Genomic DNA, 22729 nt, shown 5'->3' with positions numbered 1-22729 from the left:
AACCACCTACTAACTGTGAGACGAACACGACTCTCTACAATGGTATGATATTGTTCACTTTGAGCATAAGCTCTCATGATTTTGCTATGGGCTTCCCCACTTCCCCGAGTATTCTTTGATTATAAACTCATTATCATTCCCTAAATTAGCCAACGTGGGACTTTTATCATCCAACACTAACTACTATGATGCAACAAGGACTAGACCGAGAACCATACAAATAGACATATAGAGGTCTCGATTATATGGTTGGGATATCGACATAGAGCTATTGTCATACGATGGTTATCAAACGGGCCTATAGTTGTTTTTGAAGTTGTAAAAGAAATTTAAATTTACACCATTGGGCTATCTAAAAACTGAAAACTCACAACCTAACCTAACCTAACAAAAAAGTGAGAGAGATTGTGGAGAAAAGGGGCAAAAAGGAAGAATGAAAGTCATGGGTTTTGTTTAGTGGTTTCGTTTGTTTCTTGTCAATTCCTTAATTCGGGGAAGGGGCGGCTGGTTGCTACCACTCTCCCTCAGATTTCTTCATCCCCGCCACCGCACTGTTCCTCTCTACGATCACTTCCCGATCAACCTTCCACTCTTTTCATCATGTCCAGGTCCCGAGTTTACGCCGACGTTAATGTTCATCGCCCCAGAGAATACTGGGATTACGAGTCTCTCGCCGTCCAATGGAGGCGAGTCCTCTAAATTACTCTTTTCTTACTTCTCTTATTTCAATCCTTGTTCTGTTCTTGCCTTCGTTTTCCCTCTGTCCATCCGATCTAGGGTTTCATTTGCTAGTTCGGATCGTTTAATTTAGCTTCTTGCGTAGTTTGTTTATTTACGGGGAGTTTCTTGCGGATCGTTGTCGGGCGTTCGACCCGTGCGTCATTGATGTTGTTTTTGGCTGTCGAAGGGGTTGGCTGTGAGTTAGATTGAAGAATGTAGGGGGATTTTATTTATTTATTTTCCATTTTAAAGAAAGAAATGAATATTCATAAGTTGGGAAGGTTAGGGATCAATCCCTACCTTGGGTTGAAGAGATTATGAGAAACCCTTATAACTTGATCTGTTATTACCTCATCTCTTGGAGTCGACAGTAGCCCGAGGAAGAGACTTTGTATATATTCTACTGTTCAGGTACTGGGCGTTTCATCCTCTTGAGCATGAATGGCCTCTTTGGAAAATGTGGAACCAAGACGTGATGCGAGTCTGTGGAAATTTGGCATGAGTGCATCTTTATGTTGTGGATGCAGTCAGTAATCTGTAGTTTTTTTCATGAAATAGCAGAGGTTCAAGTGCTTCGTGTAGTTTCTGCCAACTCACGGAAAGGGAAGAGAGAACTCTAGTTTTTAGTTTAGAGTAGTTTCTCTCTGTAATTATGAATGATACTGATAATGGGTATGGGAAGAGATGATCTCAAAATGCTTGATCATTTTTCCTTTTATGAATTATCTTTTAATTTATTGTTTTCATGTGTTTTCATTATAAGACATTGCTGCTAATAGAACTCTTTTAAAACAGTGGTCAGGATGATTATGAGGTTGTCCGGAAAGTTGGAAGAGGAAAGTATAGTGAGGTATTTGAAGGTATAAATATCACCAACAATGAAAAGTGCATTATCAAGATTCTTAAGCCTGTCAAGAAGAAGAAGGTGAGCATTGTCGTTTATTCGTAATCTATGATGTTTTTGGATGGACACTATGTATGCTTGATGCATAAAGTGTTCTTTTTGTATGATATTTGTTCAATTCTTCCCAATTTGTCATCTTCCTGCTAGTTTTCTTTAAGACCAGTGCATGTTGGAGGTGTTATGTATCCTGAAGAAATTAAGTACATAGTGTTGTATGCTGGGGTGTCTCAGTTTCTCATTCATGTGGAGCTTCTTGACCCCTAAACATATCAAGTTGTAAGACTTTTCACTCCATACTATCAATTTCATCAAATTAAACCCTAAACATAGACAACTGTTTCAATTTTTATCCAATATTCAATTTCACTAGTTAACCCACTAATTTTAACAAAACGCAATTTAAAAATACGTATAAACTTAGTAATTTCAAGAGAATCAAGTTTTGCACAAAATTAAATTTGATCCAATGCAAAAATTTACCATTGACTTACCTTTCCAAAATACACACATTTCAATAAAAATATAGCTCTCATGTTATTATTAGTTTTGTTTTTAAATCTGATCAGTTTTGTACCATACTATATTTTAGAAATCATTGAATGCATATGAGAATACTTTCTTTAAAAAAAATTAAACAGAGGGTTAAATTGCAACATTTTTTTTTTCCATAAGTTTAGGGTTAGGATTGCAACCCGTACCTAAGTTTGGGGTGCTATTTGATGAAATTAAATGTAGGAGTATTAATTGATACAACATGGCAAGTTTAGGGGAAAATTGATTTTTCCGTATATGTACATCCTTGTTATATTTAGATCTATCTTGGCAATTTTATTTTTTATAGGATTTCTTCTTCATGACTATACATCAGTCTTTTCATAGATCAAAATCCAATTCTGCATCTTTCATGTGTGCCATACATGAATGGCATGTATGCATACTCTAAAGTAATTTATTTTTACTGCAGTACTGCTGTCAACCAGTTTTCCTTTAATTTGATGTCACTTGCTCTAATATGGTTATCATGTGTTAATACAGATAAAGAGGGAGATAAAAATATTACAGAATCTTTGTGGTGGCCCAAATGTTGTGAAACTGCTGGATATTGTCCGAGATCAGCACTCAAAAACTCCTAGCTTAATCTTTGAATATGTGAACAGTACAGATTTCAAAATTTTGTACCCTACGCTGACCGATTATGACATTCGCTACTATATATATGAGCTTTTGAAGGTATTTTCATATGTCTTACCACTTCTTGATATGCTTGTCTAAATTCCCCTTCTTTTCTTCTTTCCTCTTAGAATTTGTGAGCTTGAAATGCTAACAGAAAAAGAAAAGTAGCATAGTTATTTTTTAGAAAAGCATACAATGATAAATGATATCCATTTAAGCTATTATTCCTTAAATTATTCTGCTTGCGAAGTCATATCATAATGCATTATAGTTTAGATTTTCTATTCTTCCTATGACAATGTGCCCTGAGCTTTGAGTATAATACTTCTTCATGTTCTTCTCTATTTCTCTCTCTCTTCTTTTTCCCCCCGCTGTTTCCAATTTTCAAGCGTACTTTAGCCAGTGGCATGGCCAAAAATATGCATACTTATACATGAGCAAATGGGTATGTTTGTAGTTTTTTTTTTTTTTTTTTTTTTAAAAAAAAGAACGATCAAAGTATGTGGTCCTAAAATGTTCATAATGGGATTGTTACTAAAACAGATAAGCTTCAGTCCTGCCTTATGTTGTGAATTTTCCATAGGCATTCAAATTCCTTCATGTCTTGGCTGTGAAGGTTGTAGTATTTGTGTTTTAATGTCTTTATCTTGCTTCTGATTTGAGCATTCTAAGTGCAGGCATTGGATTACTGCCATTCTCAAGGCATAATGCATAGAGATGTAAAGCCTCACAATGTTATGATTGACCATGAACTGCGAAAACTTCGTTTGATTGATTGGGGTCTTGCTGAATTCTACCATCCTGGAAAAGAGTACAATGTTCGAGTAGCATCTAGGTAAGTGAACTCTTTTTTGATTTACTGACTATCACTTAATTCGTTTTGAAGTTAAATTGATAGATTTTGCTGATATTATTGTCAGGTATTTCAAAGGACCGGAACTTCTTGTAGATTTACAAGACTATGACTATTCGTTGGATATGTGGAGCCTGGGTTGTATGTTTGCTGGAATGGTGAGGATTGGGACTACAAAAGCCTTACTAAAGTCTGGTCTCTTTTTCATGGTCATGCAAATGGTGTAAAAAATGGCTTTGACGAAATGAGCTTGCTCAAGGCCCTTTTCTTTTCTTGCAGATTTTTCGGAAGGAACCATTCTTCTATGGTCACGACAATCATGACCAGCTTGTCAAAATTGCCAAGGTACTTGTTCATCTTTTTTTCCATATTGGTTGGTTATTTTAACTTTCATTGCCACCTTTGCCTCCACTTTATTTATGATGAATAACGAATATTACTCAGGTTTTGGGGACAGATGAGTTGAATGCGTATCTGAACAAATATCAACTGATTCTTGATCCACAACTTGAAGCCCTTGTTGGAAGGTCTCTCTCTCTCTCTCTCTCTCTCTCTCTCTCTCTCTCTCATGGACTTATTGCTTCAAAGCAACTCTAGTATTCAAGATCAAATGTCTATGACAAATCGAAAAGTTGAATTTTATAGTTAAATTAATGCAGCATGATTAATTTTTTTATTTGTGTTATTGAAGAGGATTCATCGGTTATTGGAAATGATCGAGTTTTTGCTGTTTCTTTAATTATAATTATTAGTTGTATGAAACCAACCTGTTGTAAATTCTGCTATTTCTAAACCGACCCAATCAACTTCAATTTATGTCATATTTCAACATCTTCATGGCTCCATAACTCTGTACTTGCATAAATTAGAGGAAACATAGCCCTAGCATAGTTGCAGAAATTGTGAAAATGATTTTCAAAGAATGTATGTTTTCATCACGATATGAACAATCTGTTCCCAAGACTAGGCATGAATATGCTTTTCGATCATTTATCTGCTATCCTTGGTTGTATAAAACTTGTCTTCCCATGGTTTATAATGCAGGCATAGCCGTAAGCCATGGTCAAGATTTATCAATGGTGATAACCAGCATCTTGTATCCCCTGAGGTCAGTTATGTTCTTGAGTCAATGGACTACTACAATAAGTTTCTTATTTATATTTACGTTGTGTGACTTTTCATTTATGGTTGTCTTCTCTACGCATAGGCAATTGATTTTCTGGATAAGCTTCTTCGATACGACCATCAAGATAGGCTCACTGCAAGAGAAGCAATGGTACTTATCAACTTCTCTTCTATTTGAGTTAAGCTGTGTGTTCTCATTTATCACGTTGTTCCGGTTAATAGTTTCTTCATCAATTTCTTTTCTGTTTGGTTTAGGGTGCATCTTTGTCCCCCTGGTTAATTTTCCGACCCTAGAAATACAGCCTGCCACCATCTCTGACATTCAATTACTATTACCAACTCTAGAGTTCAATATTTTTTGCGTTTCGTAAAAAAAGAATTACAGAAATTTGAACTTGTCTAATCTACCATAAAAGTCAGTGCCTCGTTCAAAAGGTAGGTTCATCAGCTTGGACTTAGTGTAACTTGATTTGTTTGGGTTTTATGAAGCCATGTAATTGGCGAGTTTGTATCAAGCAACCTGTAATACATAACATATACTTAGTTGCAAACCACTGGTTACACAAATAGAACTCATCAGTCAAATGTTCTAACTCTTAGTATGGCAAAGTTTTTGTACAGGTCTGACAGAGATTTCCTAATATCTGAAAATTGATTGTTTGCAGGCTCATCCATACTTCTTCCAGGTGAGAACTGCGGAGAACAGCAGGCTGCGAACGCAATAACCCGATGTGTAGAGGTTAAATTTTAATAGCACTTTGCTCATTGTGGCGTTAGTTGTAAGCCTAGGCTCTCTTTTCCCACCCACCTAGGCGGTTGGTTAGCTCATACAGTTGCTTGGCTCTTCTGTGTTCTGTAATATTGAGACATTCTCCTACTACTCACTCCGATGTATATTTTCCCTCCTTTTATGAGGTCTTACTATGGAAATTATAACTTTTTTTTGGCTTGGAATTGCTTTAGGCCGTGTTAATAGCCTTATATCTTGTTTGATAGCTATTTGAGACTACAAGAAATTGAAAAATAAAAATTTAAAAACAGAAAACAAAAATGAAATCATCATCCAATAATTGGTATAGAGTTCCACCAAATTGGATCATGTGTTTTGAGTGTCACAGTTGCTTTCTTTTGTGATTGGTAATACAATTGTGTATCATTGATTATTTCTCTCGAATACGTTAGCTAACTAAAATTTGGATTGCAGGTGACGATTTTTGATAGCATATGATTCAAGTAAGAAGATTTGACAACTAGTTGTATCCCACTTTAATAGATTTTGAGACAAATCGTTTTTGGCATACGATGAGTAGAATAGGTGTGTAGGCTTAGTCTGTTCTATGAACAAGTATGATTGTGACACTAAGCCCTCACCAATTATGTTGATAGAACAAGTATGATTGTGACACTAAGCCCTCACCAATTCTGTTGATAGTTGGTAATAGTTGGTAACGTATTAAATCTTACTTATATGCACTTTAATTGATTTAATTATTCATATTTATTAATGTTTAATCAATAACTTTATCAAATAGAACATGCAACAATATTATATTATAATAAAAAAAGATTATATAGTAAAAATTTTGAACATTATGTATGATAGAGTTTGATGCTAATATAAAACAATAGAAAATAAACAACGTGAACATTTAAATAAAACAAAGAAAAGAATAAAACAATGTTCTGATCTAACCTAAGGGCTATAAACTACATGAATACATCTACCTTAACATTGGTTTCATGACTTTCATCGCGCCACCATCGGCATCCGTACACAGGTTCCTTACTTTTACCTGAAATGTAAAAGTAGCACATAACTTGAGTATTTTAAGAAATATTCAGTAAGTAACTCCATTATTGAAGTAAGTGAATGTAAACACATGCGACATGGTGTGACCTATCCTTTGTACATATAATACATGACCTTAGGTAGCTTTCCAGTCTAGGCAAAGTTAGATGTATAATACTTCTTTACACACGGCCTATGTGTGCGAGTATAGGCCCACTAGGCAGGCTCGCACACCCCCTGGAATTGGCACATTGGGCTAGCACTCGCTAACAGGCTCTGTGCCGAACACCACAGAGGGAAAATGCCCATATCATAAATCATAAGTCATAATGTATGCATTCATTCTCATCATAGTGGAAAAGTATGGTGATGCATGTGTCACACAAATATGTCTGAGGTCCCCCTAGCTTATAATCATGACATAATGTATGATGAAAGACAAATCTCAATTTATCTATAGAATGAATTATGCTTACATAATTTCCATACATTCTATAATACATTGCATTACTTCCCTGACATAGTTTAAGGAGGTTTATGCATCATAAATTAACAATTTCATAACAAATTTATACAAACATGACATAATCACAAAATAACATAACTTTATTACATAGCATAACGTGACATTACATAGCATAACATAGCCTATCATGTCATGGCATAACATCACAATAATTTACTTTTTGCAAAAAAAAAAAAAAATAATAATAATAATAATAATAATAAAATAAGTATTTTCACATTTTAATTGCAATTTATAAGTTTAGGCTTTAAAACTCGAATAATTACGAAATCGTCCTGTGAAAAGACTTTTTTGTCCTTTTATTCCCTTTTTCTTGGGGACTATATAAATATATTTTTTTATATTTATTTTAACTAAGAATTTGTTTCTTGCAAGAAAAAAATGTCCACAAATAGTCGAAAGTCACTTCGACCCTTATCTGTTAATCCATCTTTTATAAAATAATATCCTAAACATTAATATTAAATAAAAAAAATATAATAAAAATTAGATGTGACAACGTTCTCGACATCATTTACATCATGACTGCATTATCTACTGTCTTAAATTGCTTCCAAGAGTGAAAAACAGTCACAAACCAACACAGACCTTTTCCGGATGTTTTCTCTTCACTCATATGGTTTCTAAAAAAATTTATAAAGGGTTGAGTTTCGAATTTACGATCTTGAAATGAAATTATAAACCGTTTGATTAGTTGACTGTATCCGAATCATTAAATTATTGCTTGATAAAATATCGTATTCAATCGTGACGTCACATTTTTAGTTGATTAATTAGTATATCGATTAATGAACAAAACTTGAGAGATTATATCGCTCTATGATTGAGGAAGTGTTGGGTCTAAGTTAAGGGCATTAAACGTGGATTGGATGTCATATGTCAATTCAAAATGGATGTTAATGCAAATAATCCAACTTTATAAAGCTTTGTTATTGAATTATTTCAGTTACGATTGCGACATTTCAGCAACTCTTTAAGCTCTTTAAACTCTCTCGTAAATTTCATTATTAAAAAAAAAAATTAGAAATTCTTATGATTGAGCCACTGAAAAGGAAGATGCACGTTATTAATATGGGTAGTGATTTTCATAGCAAATGTTTATACAAATAAGGGTCGAAAGGAACGGTCTATTTGTTTATGCAAATATAAACGCTAGACCAAAATAATAATAATAATAATTTAAATTTTTCATCAACATTAAATTAATAAAAATAATTATTCGATTTATGTTCTAAACCGAAAATTTTGAAATTAAAAAGTTAAGAGAGAGCATAGTTTTGATCCCACTGATAGAAACGACCTTTCACGTTGATACAATATTGTCCACTTTGAACATAAATTATCATAAAAAAAATATTCGGTTCTTTTTAACTTTCCAAAAAGATAACGACCCGAGCGGAGGTCTACGCGTTTTTCTCATAAAGGTTTAATTTAATATTAAAAACTTTTTATTTGATTTTTTTCATTAAAATATTTAAATAAAAACAAAATTTTCCAAAAGTTATTGATATTTGATTATTCACTGCAACTTTGAAGACCACGCCAACCCATTTTTTCTAGTAAAAATTAATTCAATTTTTAACTTTTATAAAATTAGTAATTATGCCAACAATTACATTTCAATTTAAAAAATTAATTTAGATGGAGTAATTTTATAATTATAATAATTAAATTCTTAAATTTTATTAATTTAAAAGTATTCATGTATCATTTAATTACATTTTTTTGGAATTTAATCGATAAAATTATAAATTTTCACACGTGTAAATTAATATACTTAAGAAATTTTAAATTTTAAATTGATACAGTTATTAGTTTATTTTTTTTATTTAACAATTTTAGGTGAAATTAAAAAAAAAAAAAGGTTTTTATTAGGGTAAAAAAAACCATTTTTATTAGTGAAAAGTAATTTTAAGATACAAATTACAAGTATAATCCTAATCTTAGTGCAATAATTAAAAATATTTACTGTTGTCATGAGACATAATTAATTAAAAAGATAAAATTAATTACGCCTCAAAGTAATTTATTTTTACTGTAGTAAAAAGGACACAAAAATTAAATATTGCAAACGTGGAAAATTCAAAATTAATTGTGGGATTGAAAGCGTTGGATATTCTGTCCAACACGGCAACAAACTCGGAATCACCAAAAGCAGTGTGGGCCCCCCTGCCAGCTAATTGTCCACTTGGATATTCTCAATTTCACTTTATATTATATTTATTATAAAATTATATATATATATATATATATATATATATATATATATATATATATATATATATATATATATATAATTATTAAAGTTAAAAATTTAAGGGTTTGTGTCGGAATATTAAAATTATAAGTTTCAATTATAAGGAGAGGTGGAAGAAACGGCTCGAGATTGATTTAGAAGTCTTTGTGCGAGCAGATTGATGCAGATAAAGATTATAAGGAGAGGTGGAAGAAAAGGTTCGGGATTGATATAGAAGTGTTTGTGCGAGCTGATTAGATTACAGCTTCCGAAACCAACACTTTGATGCCCGTCCTTCACTTGAAGGCTGATTAACTAGAATTCTTCCCCATTTATTAAATTTTCTTTATTAATTAATAAATTTGTATTTATTAATAAAAATTTAATTATTTATTTATTAAATATAAATTTTAATTTATGTTTAATAGTTTGATAAAGGTGTGAATTTAGAAATTTTAAAATCTTAAAAACTAAAATTATAATTAATAAATACAAATTTATTTTAAAATTGTATTTATTATTTATTTCTCATGATTATATTTCATGTTACCACAGTGATTTTTCTTAATAATCATAATTTCAATTAAAAATAAAATCATTTCTGTTTTGTCATCATATTTTCTTTGATCTATTTTAAAATTATATTTTTAAACGTTGAATTATGTTTTAAAAAATTATTGAATTAACAAATTGATTCATAAATAAGTATCTTGAGATTAAAAATTTCTAAATTTAAATTATGTTCACAAAATTCTCGTAAAAAGAACAACAGGATTACAAATTAAATATTGCAATCGAACGGGTATAGTTTGAATGGAATCCTTAGTTGATAAAAAAAAACGAACAGGGAAAAGAAGATTAAAGTGACTAGATGTGACATACGAGTAGCCATCGTAATCTAACATTTAAAATACTATATATTGTTAGGCTTTCAACTCTTTGTATATGATCGAAATGATATTCCATAAATCTTTCCTTTTCGAAAAAAAATGGGTAGTGAGTCCAAATTGGTGTGAATTGAGAGGCGAAAGAAGATAGATTATAGGCATATAAAGCTTACGGGATCGAAATTAAATTGCTTGTTGAAATGGTTCAATCAAACTTCCTCAACAAGAGGAAGAGGATAAACATTATCATAACGTTTCATCATAAATTCGTATTCGAGTTCGAGATATTTGAAAGGTGCTTCTAACGAAAATGTATATTCAAATAACTTAGAGTTTTATAATTTGTAACGTCCTGTTTTCTAGATTGGTTTCTGATGCTTTCGATATTCCCTGAAGACATAATCCCGTCTGTTATCTACTTGTACTGAACTATTTCCATGCCAATTAACACAAGATTGTTTTAACATAATTTGTCCATCGAAACTGTCCATGTGAGACTGTCCCTTGGCCCATAGGTCCTGACACACCAATTAACACAAGATTGTTTTAATAGAATTTGTCCACTGTCTATGTGAGACTGTCCCTTGGCCCATAGGTCCTAACATACCAATTAACACAAGATTGTTTTAATATAATTTGTCCATAGAAACCGTCTACATGAGACTGTCTCTTGGCCCGTTGGTCCTGACACAATGTTAGAATTCTAGCTCTTCCAGTGTGGCATCTCACTGATGGCTCAGGCCCCCTCGGCCCCCTCGAAAGGGGGCCTTCTTTGCCCTCCATCTAAGCTGCGCAGGAAAGGCACAAAGCCAATCTCAAGGAACAGTGAAGCTTTCATAGGGTCTTTCTGTCGAGGTGCAATTAATCCGAATCTTGGACCGACGGGTTAAAGTTTAGGATGATATGTTATAATATCTAGAAAGGGAGAAGCAAAATGAGTGTCCCACCCACCAGAATTGATTACAGATTTAGGCAATTATTTCAATCACTCAGCCTAAAGTGGACTTCTGGTGCCCTAAAAGCAGAGGGGTCTCTAACAAATTGGACTAAACACAAATAAAATAAATAATAATAATAAAAATAAAATAAAATAAAATAAAAGTTTGCACCCACTTTTTAATTTTACCTATTTTTCTGGTCTCATTTATACATGCAATTATTTTGTAATACCCAACTTAGACTTTACCATACCATGTGGTTCAAATAATGAATGCATTAATATCATCAAATTAAACAATCCACTTAAAATAGTAACTACTGTCTTATCTATTAAACAATGCTCGTATGGAATTAATCATAATCTAAATAATGATTTCATATCATGTCAAAAATCCTGAGGATAAAATAGTTAACAAAGATTTAAAAGTCACAACGTATACCAACAAGATGCATCATTTTTGGCGACTCAATCATAGAAACTGCATAGTTAAGCTTGCTTTACTTTGAGCAATTCTATGTCAGGTGACCTCCTAAATTTTTTTTTTTCCTAAGATACATGTGAATGAAGACAAAACATGTTGAAAAAACTCGTGTTAGTTTGTTCGAATAGTCTTTAGTCTTAAGACACTAGTAACATGACCATATCTCAAGAAAGTCTTTAGTCCTAAGATACAGTAGACACGAGTAGTAACATGATCATATCCCAAGAAAATGTCAATGTCATTAGATGCCAAATTTGGATTCTGAATTCTAATCCGAATCCTGAACATGCAACTTATGTTCTAAATTATAGATATTATGCCATAAAAACATAGCCATGAGGACAAATTAGAATATTAAAAAGTTGTACGAGAAATGGGAAATTAAAATAATTACTTAAACGAATGATTATTAGAAATTAGTGTTATTGTAAGCATTATAAGAAAAAAAGAACGACAATATACGCAAGTTCTTCAACAAACCTTAGAATTATTGGTGTTTTCTTCCCACACGTAGGTGGACATGATTGGAATGGACCCACTCATCAGAGCTCGGCTACGAACTATTTAGCTCGACCCTCTCCTCCAAACAATGCATAATTCAAACACATCCAAGAAGATGAAGCTGCAATGGTTCCTTCTGTTCTTGATTTCATTTGTAGAAGCACAGAAGGAGACTTACATAATTCACATGGATCGAACCGACATGCCACGAGCCTTCGATGATCATTTCCAGTGGTATGATTCTTCTTTGAAGTCGGTTTCTGATTCAGCTCAAATGCTTTATTCCTACAATACAGTGGTTCATGGCTTCTCCACGAGATTGACTGTGGAAGAAGCTAAGTTAATAGAAAAGCAGGAAGGGATTCTTGCTGTTATACCTGAAGTGAAGTATGAGCTCCATACGACTCGGACGCCGGAGTTTCTTGGACTTGGGAAGAGTGTTTCGTTCTTCCCTGCATCGGAGAAGGTTGGCGGAGTGATTGTCGGAGTTCTTGACACTGGTGTATGGCCTGAATTGGAGAGCTTCAATGATGCAGGGCTTGGACCAGTGCCGCCGAGCTGGAAAGGGGAGTGTGAAGTGGGTAAGAACTTTAACTCGTCTAATTGTAACAGGAAATTGATTGGAGCTAGATACTTTTCGAGAGGCTACGAGGCAGCATTTGGCGCGATTGATGAATCCCAGGAGTCGAAATCACCGAGGGACGACGATGGTCATGGAACTCATACTTCAACGACTGCTGCTGGATCCCCTGCAACCGGAGCTAGCCTCTTTGGGTTTGCTGCAGGGACTGCAAGAGGAATGGCAGCGGAAGCTCGGGTTGCAACGTATAAGGTATGCTGGCTTGGAGGGTGTTTCGGTTCTGATATTTTAGCTGCGATCGACAAGGCTGTAGAAGATGGTGTCGATGTTTTGTCGTTGTCGCTTGGTGGATCATCCCCTGATTACTACAGAGACAATGTTGCCATTGGAGCCTTCTCTGCTGCGGCTCAGGGAGTTTTTGTGTCATGTTCTGCTGGGAATAGCGGCCCGTCATCCGGTAGCTTGTCGAACGTTGCGCCATGGATAACCACAGTCGGCGCTGGGACTCTCGACAGAGACTTCCCGACATACGTTACTCTTGGAAATGGGAAGAAATTCATCGGGGAGTCGCTTTACAGTGGAAAGCCCTTGTCGGAGTCTTTAATACCAATTGTATATGCATCCGAAGCGAGTAATTCATCTAGTGGTAGCCTTTGCTTGACCAGTACTCTGAATCCGGCGAAGGTGGCCGGAAAAATAGTCGTCTGTGACAGAGGAGGGAACTCCCGAATCCAGAAAGGGGTGGTGGTGAAAGACGCCGGTGGCGTCGGAATGATTCTAGCCAACACTGACACATACGGAGAGGAACAATTAGCCGATGCACATCTCTTGCCAACGGCGGCCGTTGGCCAAAAAGCCGGCGACGCAATAAAGAACTACATCTCCTCCGACGCGAATCCAACAGCAACGATCAGTAGCAGCACCACGAGATTGGGAGTTAAACCGTCGCCGGTGGTGGCCGCATTCAGTTCTCGAGGCCCTAATTTCCTCACTCCACAGATTCTCAAACCCGATCTAATAGCACCAGGAGTGAACATTCTAGCCGGATGGATCGGTGGCGCCACTCCGGCCGGTTCAGACAGCGACAAGCCGCACGTGCCCTTCAACATAATCTCCGGCACATCAATGTCTTGCCCTCACATCAGTGGATTAGCTGCACTTCTGAAAGCTGCTCATCCAGATTGGAGCCCAGCCGCTATTAGATCTGCTCTAATGACCACAGCATACTCTACATACAAAAATGGCGAAGCAATTCAAGACATATCCAAGGGATTACCGTCGACACCGTTCGGTATAGGAGCCGGACACGTGAATCCAATGGCCGCCCTCGATCCCGGCCTTGTTTACGACACCACCACCAATGACTACTTCGCCTTCCTTTGCGCCCTAAACTACACCTCACTTGAAATCAAAGTAATCACCAAGAAGGACTTCACCTGCAGTGGGAACAAGTACAGATTGGAGGATCTGAACTACCCATCTTTTGCAGTTCCATTGGAGACCCCTTCCATCAGAGGAGACGAAAACGCTGCACCGACCACCATAAAATACACAAGAACACTGACCAACAAAGGCACCCCATCGACGTATAAGGCCACTGTGACGTCGAAAAGTCCGTCGGTGAAGATTGTCGTTGAGCCACAAACTCTGAGTTTTGCAGAGGCAAATGAGCAAAAGAGTTATACAGTGACTTTCATTGCTTCTCCAATGCCGTCGGGGACTGAGAGCTTTGCTCGTCTGGAATGGTCAGATGGGAAACACATAGTGGGTAGCCCCATTGCTTTCACCTGGACATAGACACACAAGAATCTCTGCAAATCCATTTCCATGGAAGCTAAAACCTTCGTCTCCTTAATAACTTATTAGCCTGTATCCCTTCTCCAAGCCCTGCCAATGTCTTGGCTTGTTCATCTGTACCTTACTTTATTTTTAACCATATCATCATATTCATGAAAGAAAGAACACAAAGGTGGAGAATTATTGTACAGTGTTCTTGTTGATTGGCTTTCTTTTTAAGTTTCTAACTTCAATCAAGATTTCTCCCATTTGAAAATCCCACTGAAATTGGATGCAACCATTATTTGCACGATAGATATGCAGTCAAGCATTTGTAAGAGATGCATGAAATGCGACTTATTGACTTTGAATCTCTTTTTCGTATAAAAATGCTATCTGTATCGATGTTACAAAGTAACCAACTATACCAACAAGAGAACAATTAAATAGGATGAAGCTATTCAGAAAGTAGGCACTTCGAAGAATTAATATCGAGCAGCTAAGGATGTTACGAAGTAGCCAACTATACCGACAAGAGAACGATTAATTAGGATGAAGCTATTCTGAAAGTAGACACTCATAAGGAAGAACCTTCAAATAAATATCCAGCGGCTAGGACATTGAGGAGAATTAAATTTCATACCTGCTTGTTAAAATGAATCATTGGAACTTTTTTCCACTATTTAATTAGCCGCCTGAGTAGGCAAGCAAGCAAGCAGGCTGTAAAGCTATGAATCTATGTGTGTGAGATCTCGCAATCCATGAAGTGGGAGGACCTCTTCGTGGCAATCTAGGTCCCCAAATGCATTAATTGTGAAGTTATGGAACAACTTTCCAGCAAAAAAAACAATATATCTTAACTTCAATTTCCTTGGTCAATATTTTCCTTCAGTCATTACAGACACAAGCAGACTAATTTCAAGTGCGTAAGATTCACACATTGTCCTCATCTGACTAACTTTTGGAGAAAATTAATAGAAAAATCATGTTCAGCCTAAAGGAGCAAGGGTTATAGATAAATAGAATATGATTCCTTCAAATTCTCTAGGGTACAAGAAATGGATGTAAATGGTAACAAGAAGGGTTTCATGATTCAGAGTCTTGAGCAGACTGAGAAACAGGAAGGTAATATGTATCAAGTTGCCAATATTTGTGCTGAACTCCTTTCCAGACTTCTTCCTCCAAACAATCCTTGACGGGTAAGGGAATGAATTGGGTGGAGTAGCCCAGATTTTCTAGTTCAAGAGAAACTATATTACAATAAACAACGTGGAAAAATGCATTACCTCCACAAAGACCATTAAAAAATGAGTAGATTCCCCCAGGCTTCAACAATTTAGGAAGATGTTGGTGGAACTCTCTCAAGTCTTCATAGTATTCTCCATACGTATCGAAGAAAATACCTGAAGAGCAGGAAGCTTACATCAACTTATAACACCCATGAAAAGTGGATTAAAATTACAATGCTTCACTTCCAATGCCTACTGCATTTATGGCAAACAGTTTTCCATCTTTGCCTGAACCTGAAATGACCAGTTCTTTGGAACTGACAAAGGAATAGCTAACTACAATTAAATACATTTCTCTTACAAAAGAAGGGTATGAAGTCTCTTTAAACAGGTATATGACAAACAAAACGCGATATACAGACAGACACATTGAGGATATATTTATTAAATGGAGCCTTAGTTACTTTTTTCCACTCACATCAATGATTTTGCAATCGAAAATATGTTTTAGTTAATGATGTTTATATTTGAAAGACAATATGCAAGAACGTGATGAAAATTGTAACCATTTAAGTTGAAGAAATTAATAGCATAATGGTAACGATGTAATATTTTACAGCAAAAGATTTGAAAAGCATCTGGAAAACGTTTTTCTCAATGACTCCATCTATAAAAAAACAGGAAATTTAAAATTCAGTATGATTAATCGTAAATAAAGTATGCCATAGAAGTTATGACTAACCAAATTAAAATAAGCTCTTAGAATGATATTAAAATATATACAAAGGATAACAAGTGGAGAGCATAAAAAGCCTACAAGGTTTCGGAACGTTTAGAACTATAAGCAAAATAAATCGAAGTTATTCACTATGAAGATGGATAAATTCATCCAACTATTAAGTTCAAACTAGTCTACACCAATTTAGATACTGAAGAGAAACATGAAACATTAAGGTTAAGATGGATAAAAGTATAAATGACTCACCATCATAAGATTCAAGTTGAGGCAGGACGTCTTGCCAACGACCAAATATAATTTTCACATTGTTCTTATCAGCCCAACCAGTTTCGATCATGCGTTTATAAACCTCTGGGTGAGCCTCAACAATTGTATGTGAAGTGGGGGAGTATTGTTGAATGGCTGTGTCCACTAGGCCCATTCCAAATCCAACGTTCAGTATGTGACCACCACCCATGCAAATAGCCTTAGCATGAGCTTCCATCAATGGTTTTTCCCAAGCCATCATGACAGCTTTGCTTTCAGCATCCATCACCTTATCTTCACTAAAAGTAACTCTATCTTCCAAGTACTCCCCATTGCATACATCATTCTGGCTTTCTTTCCTAGCAATGGTCCCAAGAACCAATTCGGCTTGAATCCCTTTCACATTGAAACAAAGTTATGAGAATTCCCAGTCTGATATAAACAGAATTTCAAAGAAGGGGATTAGATTGCCCAAGATCCGAAACAAACATAGAAGTTGCGATCAAAATAGAATAAATTGATCCTTTACAAACAAAATATGGGCATGGACCAAATTGATCCTTCATAAAAGTTGAGATTAAAATAGAATAAAAACGAAACCACCTGCACCTATTGTACTTGCTAATAAGCTAAGTTCACCCAAGAACTAATCATAAATTTCTACGTTAGTTTAATTCGAAATGTTCAATCTACAGTACAGTTACACACAGCACAAGCCGAACAACAAAACATCAATTTACTCTAGTTTAGAATCAGCAGGGGTTGTAAGGAAAGAAACGAGATAACAATCCATGTACCCGCATTAAGAAGAATTTGGAAGACCTCCTGGTGATCAGCCTCGAGAGAAAAATCCCCAGCAGAGAGATTGGAAGGAGAGAGCGCATTCCATGGCGCACCAGCTTCCAGAAGGGCTTTAACAACGTCGGCATGGCCATGCTTGGCTGCGTGCATAAGAGGGGTAAGGCCCGCAGCGTCGAAAGCAGAAACATCAGCTCCGGAATCTATCAGAGCTCGGAGTTTGTCGGCGTCGCCGCCCCGCGCCGCCAGACACAGTTGCTCGCACTCGTCCATGATCTTCCAAGCAATCCTCGACGCAGTAATCTCGCACTCCGTCAAATTGTACTCAGCAGTCAGCAAAGCAACCGAGTGTTAGAAGCCCGTTAAAGTGAGCCCTAGCATGTTAGCAAAGTGAAGTTTGGGCTTGTAGCCCACTACATTAAATGGGCTTTTATAGGCCCATCTAAAAGTGGTTCCGAAGTCGCCATTTGAAAAGGTGGAACATTCTCATCAAATTTTTTAATTTTACAGTATTATTAAAAAAAATAAAAATAAAAACTATAATTTATAATTTTATTCGGCACAAAATTTAAATTATATTTTATTTTTAGCATTTTTTTTATTCATAAACCTATTAAACATGAATAAATTAATACTATAAAGTTCAATAATTGTAACGACCCAAATCCACCGCTAGCAAATATTGTCTTCTTTGGGCTTCTCCTCAAGGCTTTAAAACGCGTCTGCTAGGGGAAGGTTTCCACACCCTTATAAAGGGTGACAATGTGGGACATCACAATCCACCCTCCTTCGAGGCCCAGCGTCCTCGCTGACACTCTTTCCTTCCTCCAATCGATGTGGGACCGCCCCCAAATCCACCCCCCCTTTGGGGCCAGCGTCCTTACTGGCACACCGCCTTGTGTCTACCCCCTTCGAGGAACAACGAGAAGGCTAGCACATCGTCCGGTGTCAGACTCTGATACCATTTGTAACGACCCAGATCCACCGTTACACATATATTGTCTTCTTTGGGCTTTCCCTTCGAGCTTCCCCTCAAGGCTTTAAAATGCGTCTGCTAGGGGAAGGTTTCCACACCTTTATGAAGGGTGGTTTGTTCTCCTCCCCAACCAATGTGACATCACAGTAGATAACAAAAGGGAGGTTTATATGACTCGATAGTCTAACTAATCTGAACTATCAAACTCAAATAGTAACCATTGAGTTGGGTTAATCTTTTTTTATTAGAGTCCGGTTAAATCTTTGAAAAATCGAAAATTCGGTTTATTTGCAGGTTAACATTTTTTTTGGTGGAGTCATCGACTAACCTAAAAATAGAGTTACAGTCCAACCAAATTATACTCCTAAAAATATTTAAAAATATTTAAAATTGGTAACCAATGTTAATAATATATATTATCTCAGATAAATATTTGATATTTGAATTTTATAAAACATATACGGAGGATAAATATAATATATATTTAGGTAGGCGGGTGCTTGGGAATGGGTTGGTTTGAATTTGGTTGAATTTAGAGAAAGGGTTGATTTTTAAAGGAGGCGATAAGATGACAAACGGCGTCGAGTTAAGGGAGTTGATCGAGCTACGCGGTTGTTTCCATCACCGGAAAGTTTGATTTCTGTCGACCACGCGCTTTGTTGTTCCCAAAATCTCGTCTGCCTTCTGCACCTTATTAATTCCACGCGCCGCTGCTTCTTCTCCTCTTCCTCATTTTCCTGCATTTTTTTTCTAATCTAAACTCTTTCTACTTCCCTACTCTGTCCCAGATTGGCTTAGGGGTTTTCGTTTTCTTTTCTTTCGATTCTTGTGCAAACGAATATGGCTTCGAGTTTCGATCGCTGGGAAAAGGATCCGTTCTTCTCAGCCGCCGAGGAAGTTCAAGAATCTGCCGACAGGTACTTTTTGTGTTTTATATTGACGAGAAACTTATGGAGGAAACGAAATTTTACGGAGGAAACTAAAGGGTTTCCATTCTAATTTGGTTTTTGTTTGGATTTCTGGGATTTGCCCATAGATTTTGCCCAGAAAATGAATGTAGAACAGGGTATGGGTATCCTCCGTTTAATTGATTGGATAATCATGGCGCCTTGTCTTTTTGGTTTGTGTATCTCAGAATGGAATCAACGTATAGGACGTGGGTACATGCCACGAAAGATACCTCCAGCATTTGGAACTGTGATGAGATCGGTAGAGATTTACGCACTGCTCTTGGCACCACAAAATGGCAGGTGATCTCACCCCTAATTTCCTTCCCCATCCTGCAAGAATCCCATCTTAATTATCTGTGCGTTAGTTTCTTTCATATTCTACTTATCAGCATCGTTGTTCTGCTAAAATAGCTATAACTTGTGTTGCGAATGCAGTTAGACGAGTTCGAACGTGCCGTGAAAATGAGTTATGTTAATAGCACAAACGATGATGCGAGAGATAGACACCGGGAGTTTGTTGTAGCCATTGAGGATCAGATTTTAAAAACTCAAAGTTCATTACAAGACTTTTCTCAATCAAAAGGAGAATCCTCAATGCCTTGGATGCAGCTGGATGAAGGTGAAAGCAACGAGCTTGCGTTGTTTCTTTCGGGACCTTCAGTAGGAGAAGACAAAACCGTTAACAACGTTGTTAGTGATGTTGAAAATCCACAAGGGACCGATGAAGAATCGGCACCAGCTTGTTCAAGTAATTCTCATGACTACATAGAGGAGAAGTCCCATGGACACCGGAGGACTGCTAGTGCTAGTCCTGACATTGGTTCCTGGAAGATTGCAATTTCTGGGGTTGATTTCCAACAATGTTCTCTAAGTGGACAACCCGAGAAACTTATACGAAAGATCCCGAGTGTTTCAGGGTTTTTAAATGCTGTTGAGTCTGCATCAAAATTCAAGTGGCCAAAGAATGCCTTTAGGAAGCTGAAACTAGTTGATAGGCCTCAAGAAACTAGTTCGATGTTGTTGCAATCTCCTCAATCAGCTAGGGTATGCATTTTTTCAATTGTTTTTGTTGTTTTGGATGTATTTCTATTGTTTTTGTTTTCATAATGATGACTACGAGCTCGATGTCCCGGTCTAGTTACTAGATTATAGCTCCATTCTTTTCCGTGCAGGGTATAATTGCTGGATATGAAAGAAGTAAGAGTTGCTTAGATAGTTGCGATGATTTTTACGATAAGCAACTCTATGGCTGGTACGGATCTATTCAAAGACAGTTTCAAAGGTTTCTATATCAAATGCAGTATAGTCGGCCTGTTCAAGTGACATTCTCAACGATTCTCGTTATCTCAATCGGTATGCCTTCCTTTTATCTGTCAGGCCTTATTCTTCTTGACATGTTTTTGAATCTTGTATCTGTGTCTCAAGAAGCAATAGCTGTGTATATTAGAATCTTGGAATGCAATTTGATTCATCCTTTATTTTCTGGGAAAATGCTGTTTTGTTAAGTTGTATTTTTGAGGTCCTGTAGTTATCCATGAGCTTTGATAACAATTCCTGGGGCTAATTGGGCGATTTTTTAGAACTACTAATATGAATTTATTGGGAATATTATTAGCGGTGTACGTGCAAAAATTTTCGTCCCCAAACCTCCAACCGCTCAACTGTAGAGAACAAACTTCTGTAATTAAAAGTTTATTTCTGTTAATATTCGTCCTCCTTGGCTCGTTACGCTATACATGTGTTGATTTGGGAGAAACAGTGTCGATAATCTTTGCGATGAATGGCCAAAGGGTGTGCTGGGTGCAAGATCAAACCTGCAAAATAAACTTTGGGGCAGTTGGTTTGATGCAAGGCTGGTCTATTTCAGGTTTACCAAATGTTAGAAACTTAATATTATATGTTCATTTTTATTGGTTTTGAAACTGTTACACTGACCAACCGATCAACTGTGAGATCCCACATCGGTTGGAGAGGGAAACGAAGTATTCCTTATAAGAGTGTGGAAACTTCTTTCTAGTGGACACGTTTTAAAACCTTGAGGGGAAGCTCGAAAAGGAAAGTCCAAAGAGGACATTATCTGCTAGTGGTGGGATTGGGTTGTAACAAATGGTATCAGAGCCAGACACCAGGTAGTGTGCCAGCGAGGATGCCGGGATCCAAGAGGGGTGGATTGTGAGAACCCACGTCGGTTGGAGAGGGGAATGAAGCATTCCTTACAAGGGTGTGAAAACTTCTTCCTAGTAGACACGTTTTAAAACCTTGAGAGGAAGCCCAAAAGGCACTTTTGGCAGATCGATTTATGATAGCTCGCACATTTTTGTTTGTCATGGTGAGGGTGTTGCTCCTGGTGGTAGAAATGATTGATTTTGTTCCCATTCAATTGACTGATTAATGGTACTTTTTTTCCCCGTGGTGAAGTAAAAACATTTTATTCTGGGCAAAAGACCGAGCACGGTTTTGTTAAAATGGTACTTCAACTGTAACATTGAATTCTTATATGTAGTTTATTCTTGGGACAACAGATTTCTCTTGTAATTATGGTCTATCTATCATAGATGTTGTCGGTCGTTACGTGTTGCCATTCTTGTAGTGTGGGCGGTAGTTTTGACTGTTTTTTTTCATATCATCACATTCAAATACTGCTTTAGTTCTATAAAATCTAGAGGAGAGGAGGGGGATGCTTTCTTTTCTTTTTCTGGTGCAATTTTCTCAGCAGGAATTGGGACTTATCTCTGTTCTTTCCTTCTGCAGTTCTGATTGTTCTTCGTGTGCTATGAGAAGCCATTTTTCTTCACCAACTTGTAGTGTCAAGGACAATGGATAGCGACCGTGCCAAAGTCGAGGTATGTTTGTTAAGCACAGCTGTGTTGTACATTAAACTTTTTCTATGTAGCCATAGTTGAACCTTGAAAAATACTTGAAAGGCACTGTTTACCAAATTCTATTTTGCTGCTGAAGAGTTCAGGATGTGTCCAGTCGGTAATTTCTTGGTGTCACTAACTTATTTGATGTTTATAATCTTATATAAGTTGTACAAATTTTGAGCTAGACTGTTGAGTTGACACAATATTACATTTCAAACGAATTATAACAACAATTCTAAAGTTTGATTGCAACAATCTTGAAAGCTGGGAAGGGGTGATGTTTTGTTGTCTCATCCTTGGCGGCGTCGATTGCTTCGACCCACCACGGGTTTGATCTCGAACAGTACTAATTGGAGAAGCTTGAATAAGTTTATAAGTATTGCAATTTTTACTTTCCGTTTAGTTTTCGTTATATTCACTATGAAATCCATTAAGT

At 36.4% G+C, this 22729-nt stretch overlaps 4 protein-coding genes across 7 annotated transcripts; 3 read left to right on the top strand and 1 right to left on the bottom strand.

Moving 5' to 3' along the window:
* Nucleotides 1-379: 379 nt before the first annotated feature.
* Nucleotides 380-5729, top strand: LOC111799242 (casein kinase II subunit alpha-2). Its single transcript, XM_023682707.2, has 10 exons — nt 380-686; nt 1516-1645; nt 2660-2854; nt 3475-3632; nt 3718-3808; nt 3930-3995; nt 4095-4177; nt 4695-4758; nt 4858-4926; nt 5441-5729. The coding sequence occupies exons 1-10, from the start codon at nt 601-603 to the stop codon at nt 5498-5500; spliced, it is 1002 nt and encodes a 333-aa protein (XP_023538475.1). The 5' UTR covers nt 380-600; the 3' UTR covers nt 5501-5729.
* A 6524-nt stretch (nt 5730-12253) lies between these two features.
* On the top strand, nt 12254-14700 carry LOC111798358 (subtilisin-like protease SBT1.7). The gene has a single exon (XM_023681449.2). The coding sequence runs from the start codon at nt 12323-12325 to the stop codon at nt 14510-14512; it is 2190 nt and encodes a 729-aa protein (XP_023537217.2). The 5' UTR covers nt 12254-12322; the 3' UTR covers nt 14513-14700.
* Nucleotides 14701-15331: 631 nt separating this feature from the next.
* LOC111798359 (ankyrin repeat family protein) lies at nt 15332-17847 on the bottom strand. Of its 2 annotated transcripts, none has more exons than XM_023681450.2 (3): nt 17503-17845; nt 16706-17101; nt 15332-15894 (listed from the first exon to the last, which is right to left on the bottom strand). In XM_023681450.2, exons 1-3 carry the CDS (start codon nt 17774-17776, stop codon nt 15578-15580), a joined length of 987 nt encoding a protein of 328 aa, XP_023537218.2. In that variant the 5' UTR covers nt 17777-17845; the 3' UTR covers nt 15332-15577. The 2 variants fall into 2 exon arrangements, with proteins under 2 accessions (XP_023537218.2, XP_086981600.1); XM_087125474.1 differs by lacking the exon at nt 15332-15894 and adding an exon at nt 15902-16037 and having other exon boundaries at nt 17503-17847.
* Nucleotides 17848-18969: 1122 nt separating this feature from the next.
* Nucleotides 18970-22526, top strand: LOC111798621 (uncharacterized). Of its 3 annotated transcripts, none has more exons than XM_023681867.2 (5): nt 18970-19396; nt 19615-19729; nt 19865-20473; nt 20602-20782; nt 22181-22526. In XM_023681867.2, the coding sequence occupies exons 1-5, from the start codon at nt 19320-19322 to the stop codon at nt 22204-22206; spliced, it is 1008 nt and encodes a 335-aa protein (XP_023537635.2). In that variant the 5' UTR covers nt 18970-19319; the 3' UTR covers nt 22207-22526. The 3 variants fall into 3 exon arrangements, with proteins under 3 accessions (XP_023537635.2, XP_023537636.2, XP_086981664.1); XM_023681868.2 differs by having other exon boundaries at nt 19378-19396; nt 19615-19725; XM_087125538.1 differs by lacking the exon at nt 18970-19396 and having other exon boundaries at nt 19869-20473.
* The last annotated feature ends 203 nt before the right edge of the window (nt 22527-22729 follow it).

The sequence above is a fragment of the Cucurbita pepo genome, chromosome 7 (genome assembly GCF_057944985.1).
Source record: "Cucurbita pepo subsp. pepo isolate OVF chromosome 7, ASM5794498v1, whole genome shotgun sequence".
In the NCBI taxonomy this organism is placed as follows: Eukaryota; Viridiplantae; Streptophyta; class Magnoliopsida; order Cucurbitales; family Cucurbitaceae; genus Cucurbita; species Cucurbita pepo.
This window is presented reverse-complemented; position numbering and strand designations above follow the sequence as displayed.

Bases quoted from the DNA above. Each gene is read 5' to 3' on its own strand.
- LOC111799242 (XM_023682707.2), top strand. From the start codon at position 601: ATGTCCAGGTCCCGAGTTTACGCCGACGTTAATGTTCATCGCCCCAGA. The intron at 3,996-4,094 runs GTACTTGTTCAT...AATATTACTCAG, and splicing joins AGCTTGTCAAAATTGCCAAG to GTTTTGGGGACAGATGAGTT. The intron at 4,178-4,694 runs GTCTCTCTCTCT...TTTATAATGCAG, and splicing joins CTTGAAGCCCTTGTTGGAAG to GCATAGCCGTAAGCCATGGT.
- LOC111798621 (XM_023681867.2), top strand. From the start codon at position 19,320: ATGGCTTCGAGTTTCGATCGCTGGGAAAAGGATCCGTTCTTCTCAGCC. The intron at 19,730-19,864 runs GTGATCTCACCC...TTGCGAATGCAG, and splicing joins TTGGCACCACAAAATGGCAG to TTAGACGAGTTCGAACGTGC. The intron at 20,474-20,601 runs GTATGCATTTTT...TTTTCCGTGCAG, and splicing joins AATCTCCTCAATCAGCTAGG to GGTATAATTGCTGGATATGA.
- LOC111798359 (XM_023681450.2), bottom strand. From the start codon at position 17,776: ATGGACGAGTGCGAGCAACTGTGTCTGGCGGCGCGGGGCGGCGACGCC. The intron at 17,102-17,502 runs GTACATGGATTG...TCAATGTGAAAG, and splicing joins CCAAATTCTTCTTAATGCGG to GGATTCAAGCCGAATTGGTT. The intron at 15,895-16,705 runs GTGAGTCATTTA...CCTGCTCTTCAG, and splicing joins TCAACTTGAATCTTATGATG to GTATTTTCTTCGATACGTAT.
- LOC111798358 (XM_023681449.2), top strand. From the start codon at position 12,323: ATGGATCGAACCGACATGCCACGAGCCTTCGATGATCATTTCCAGTGG.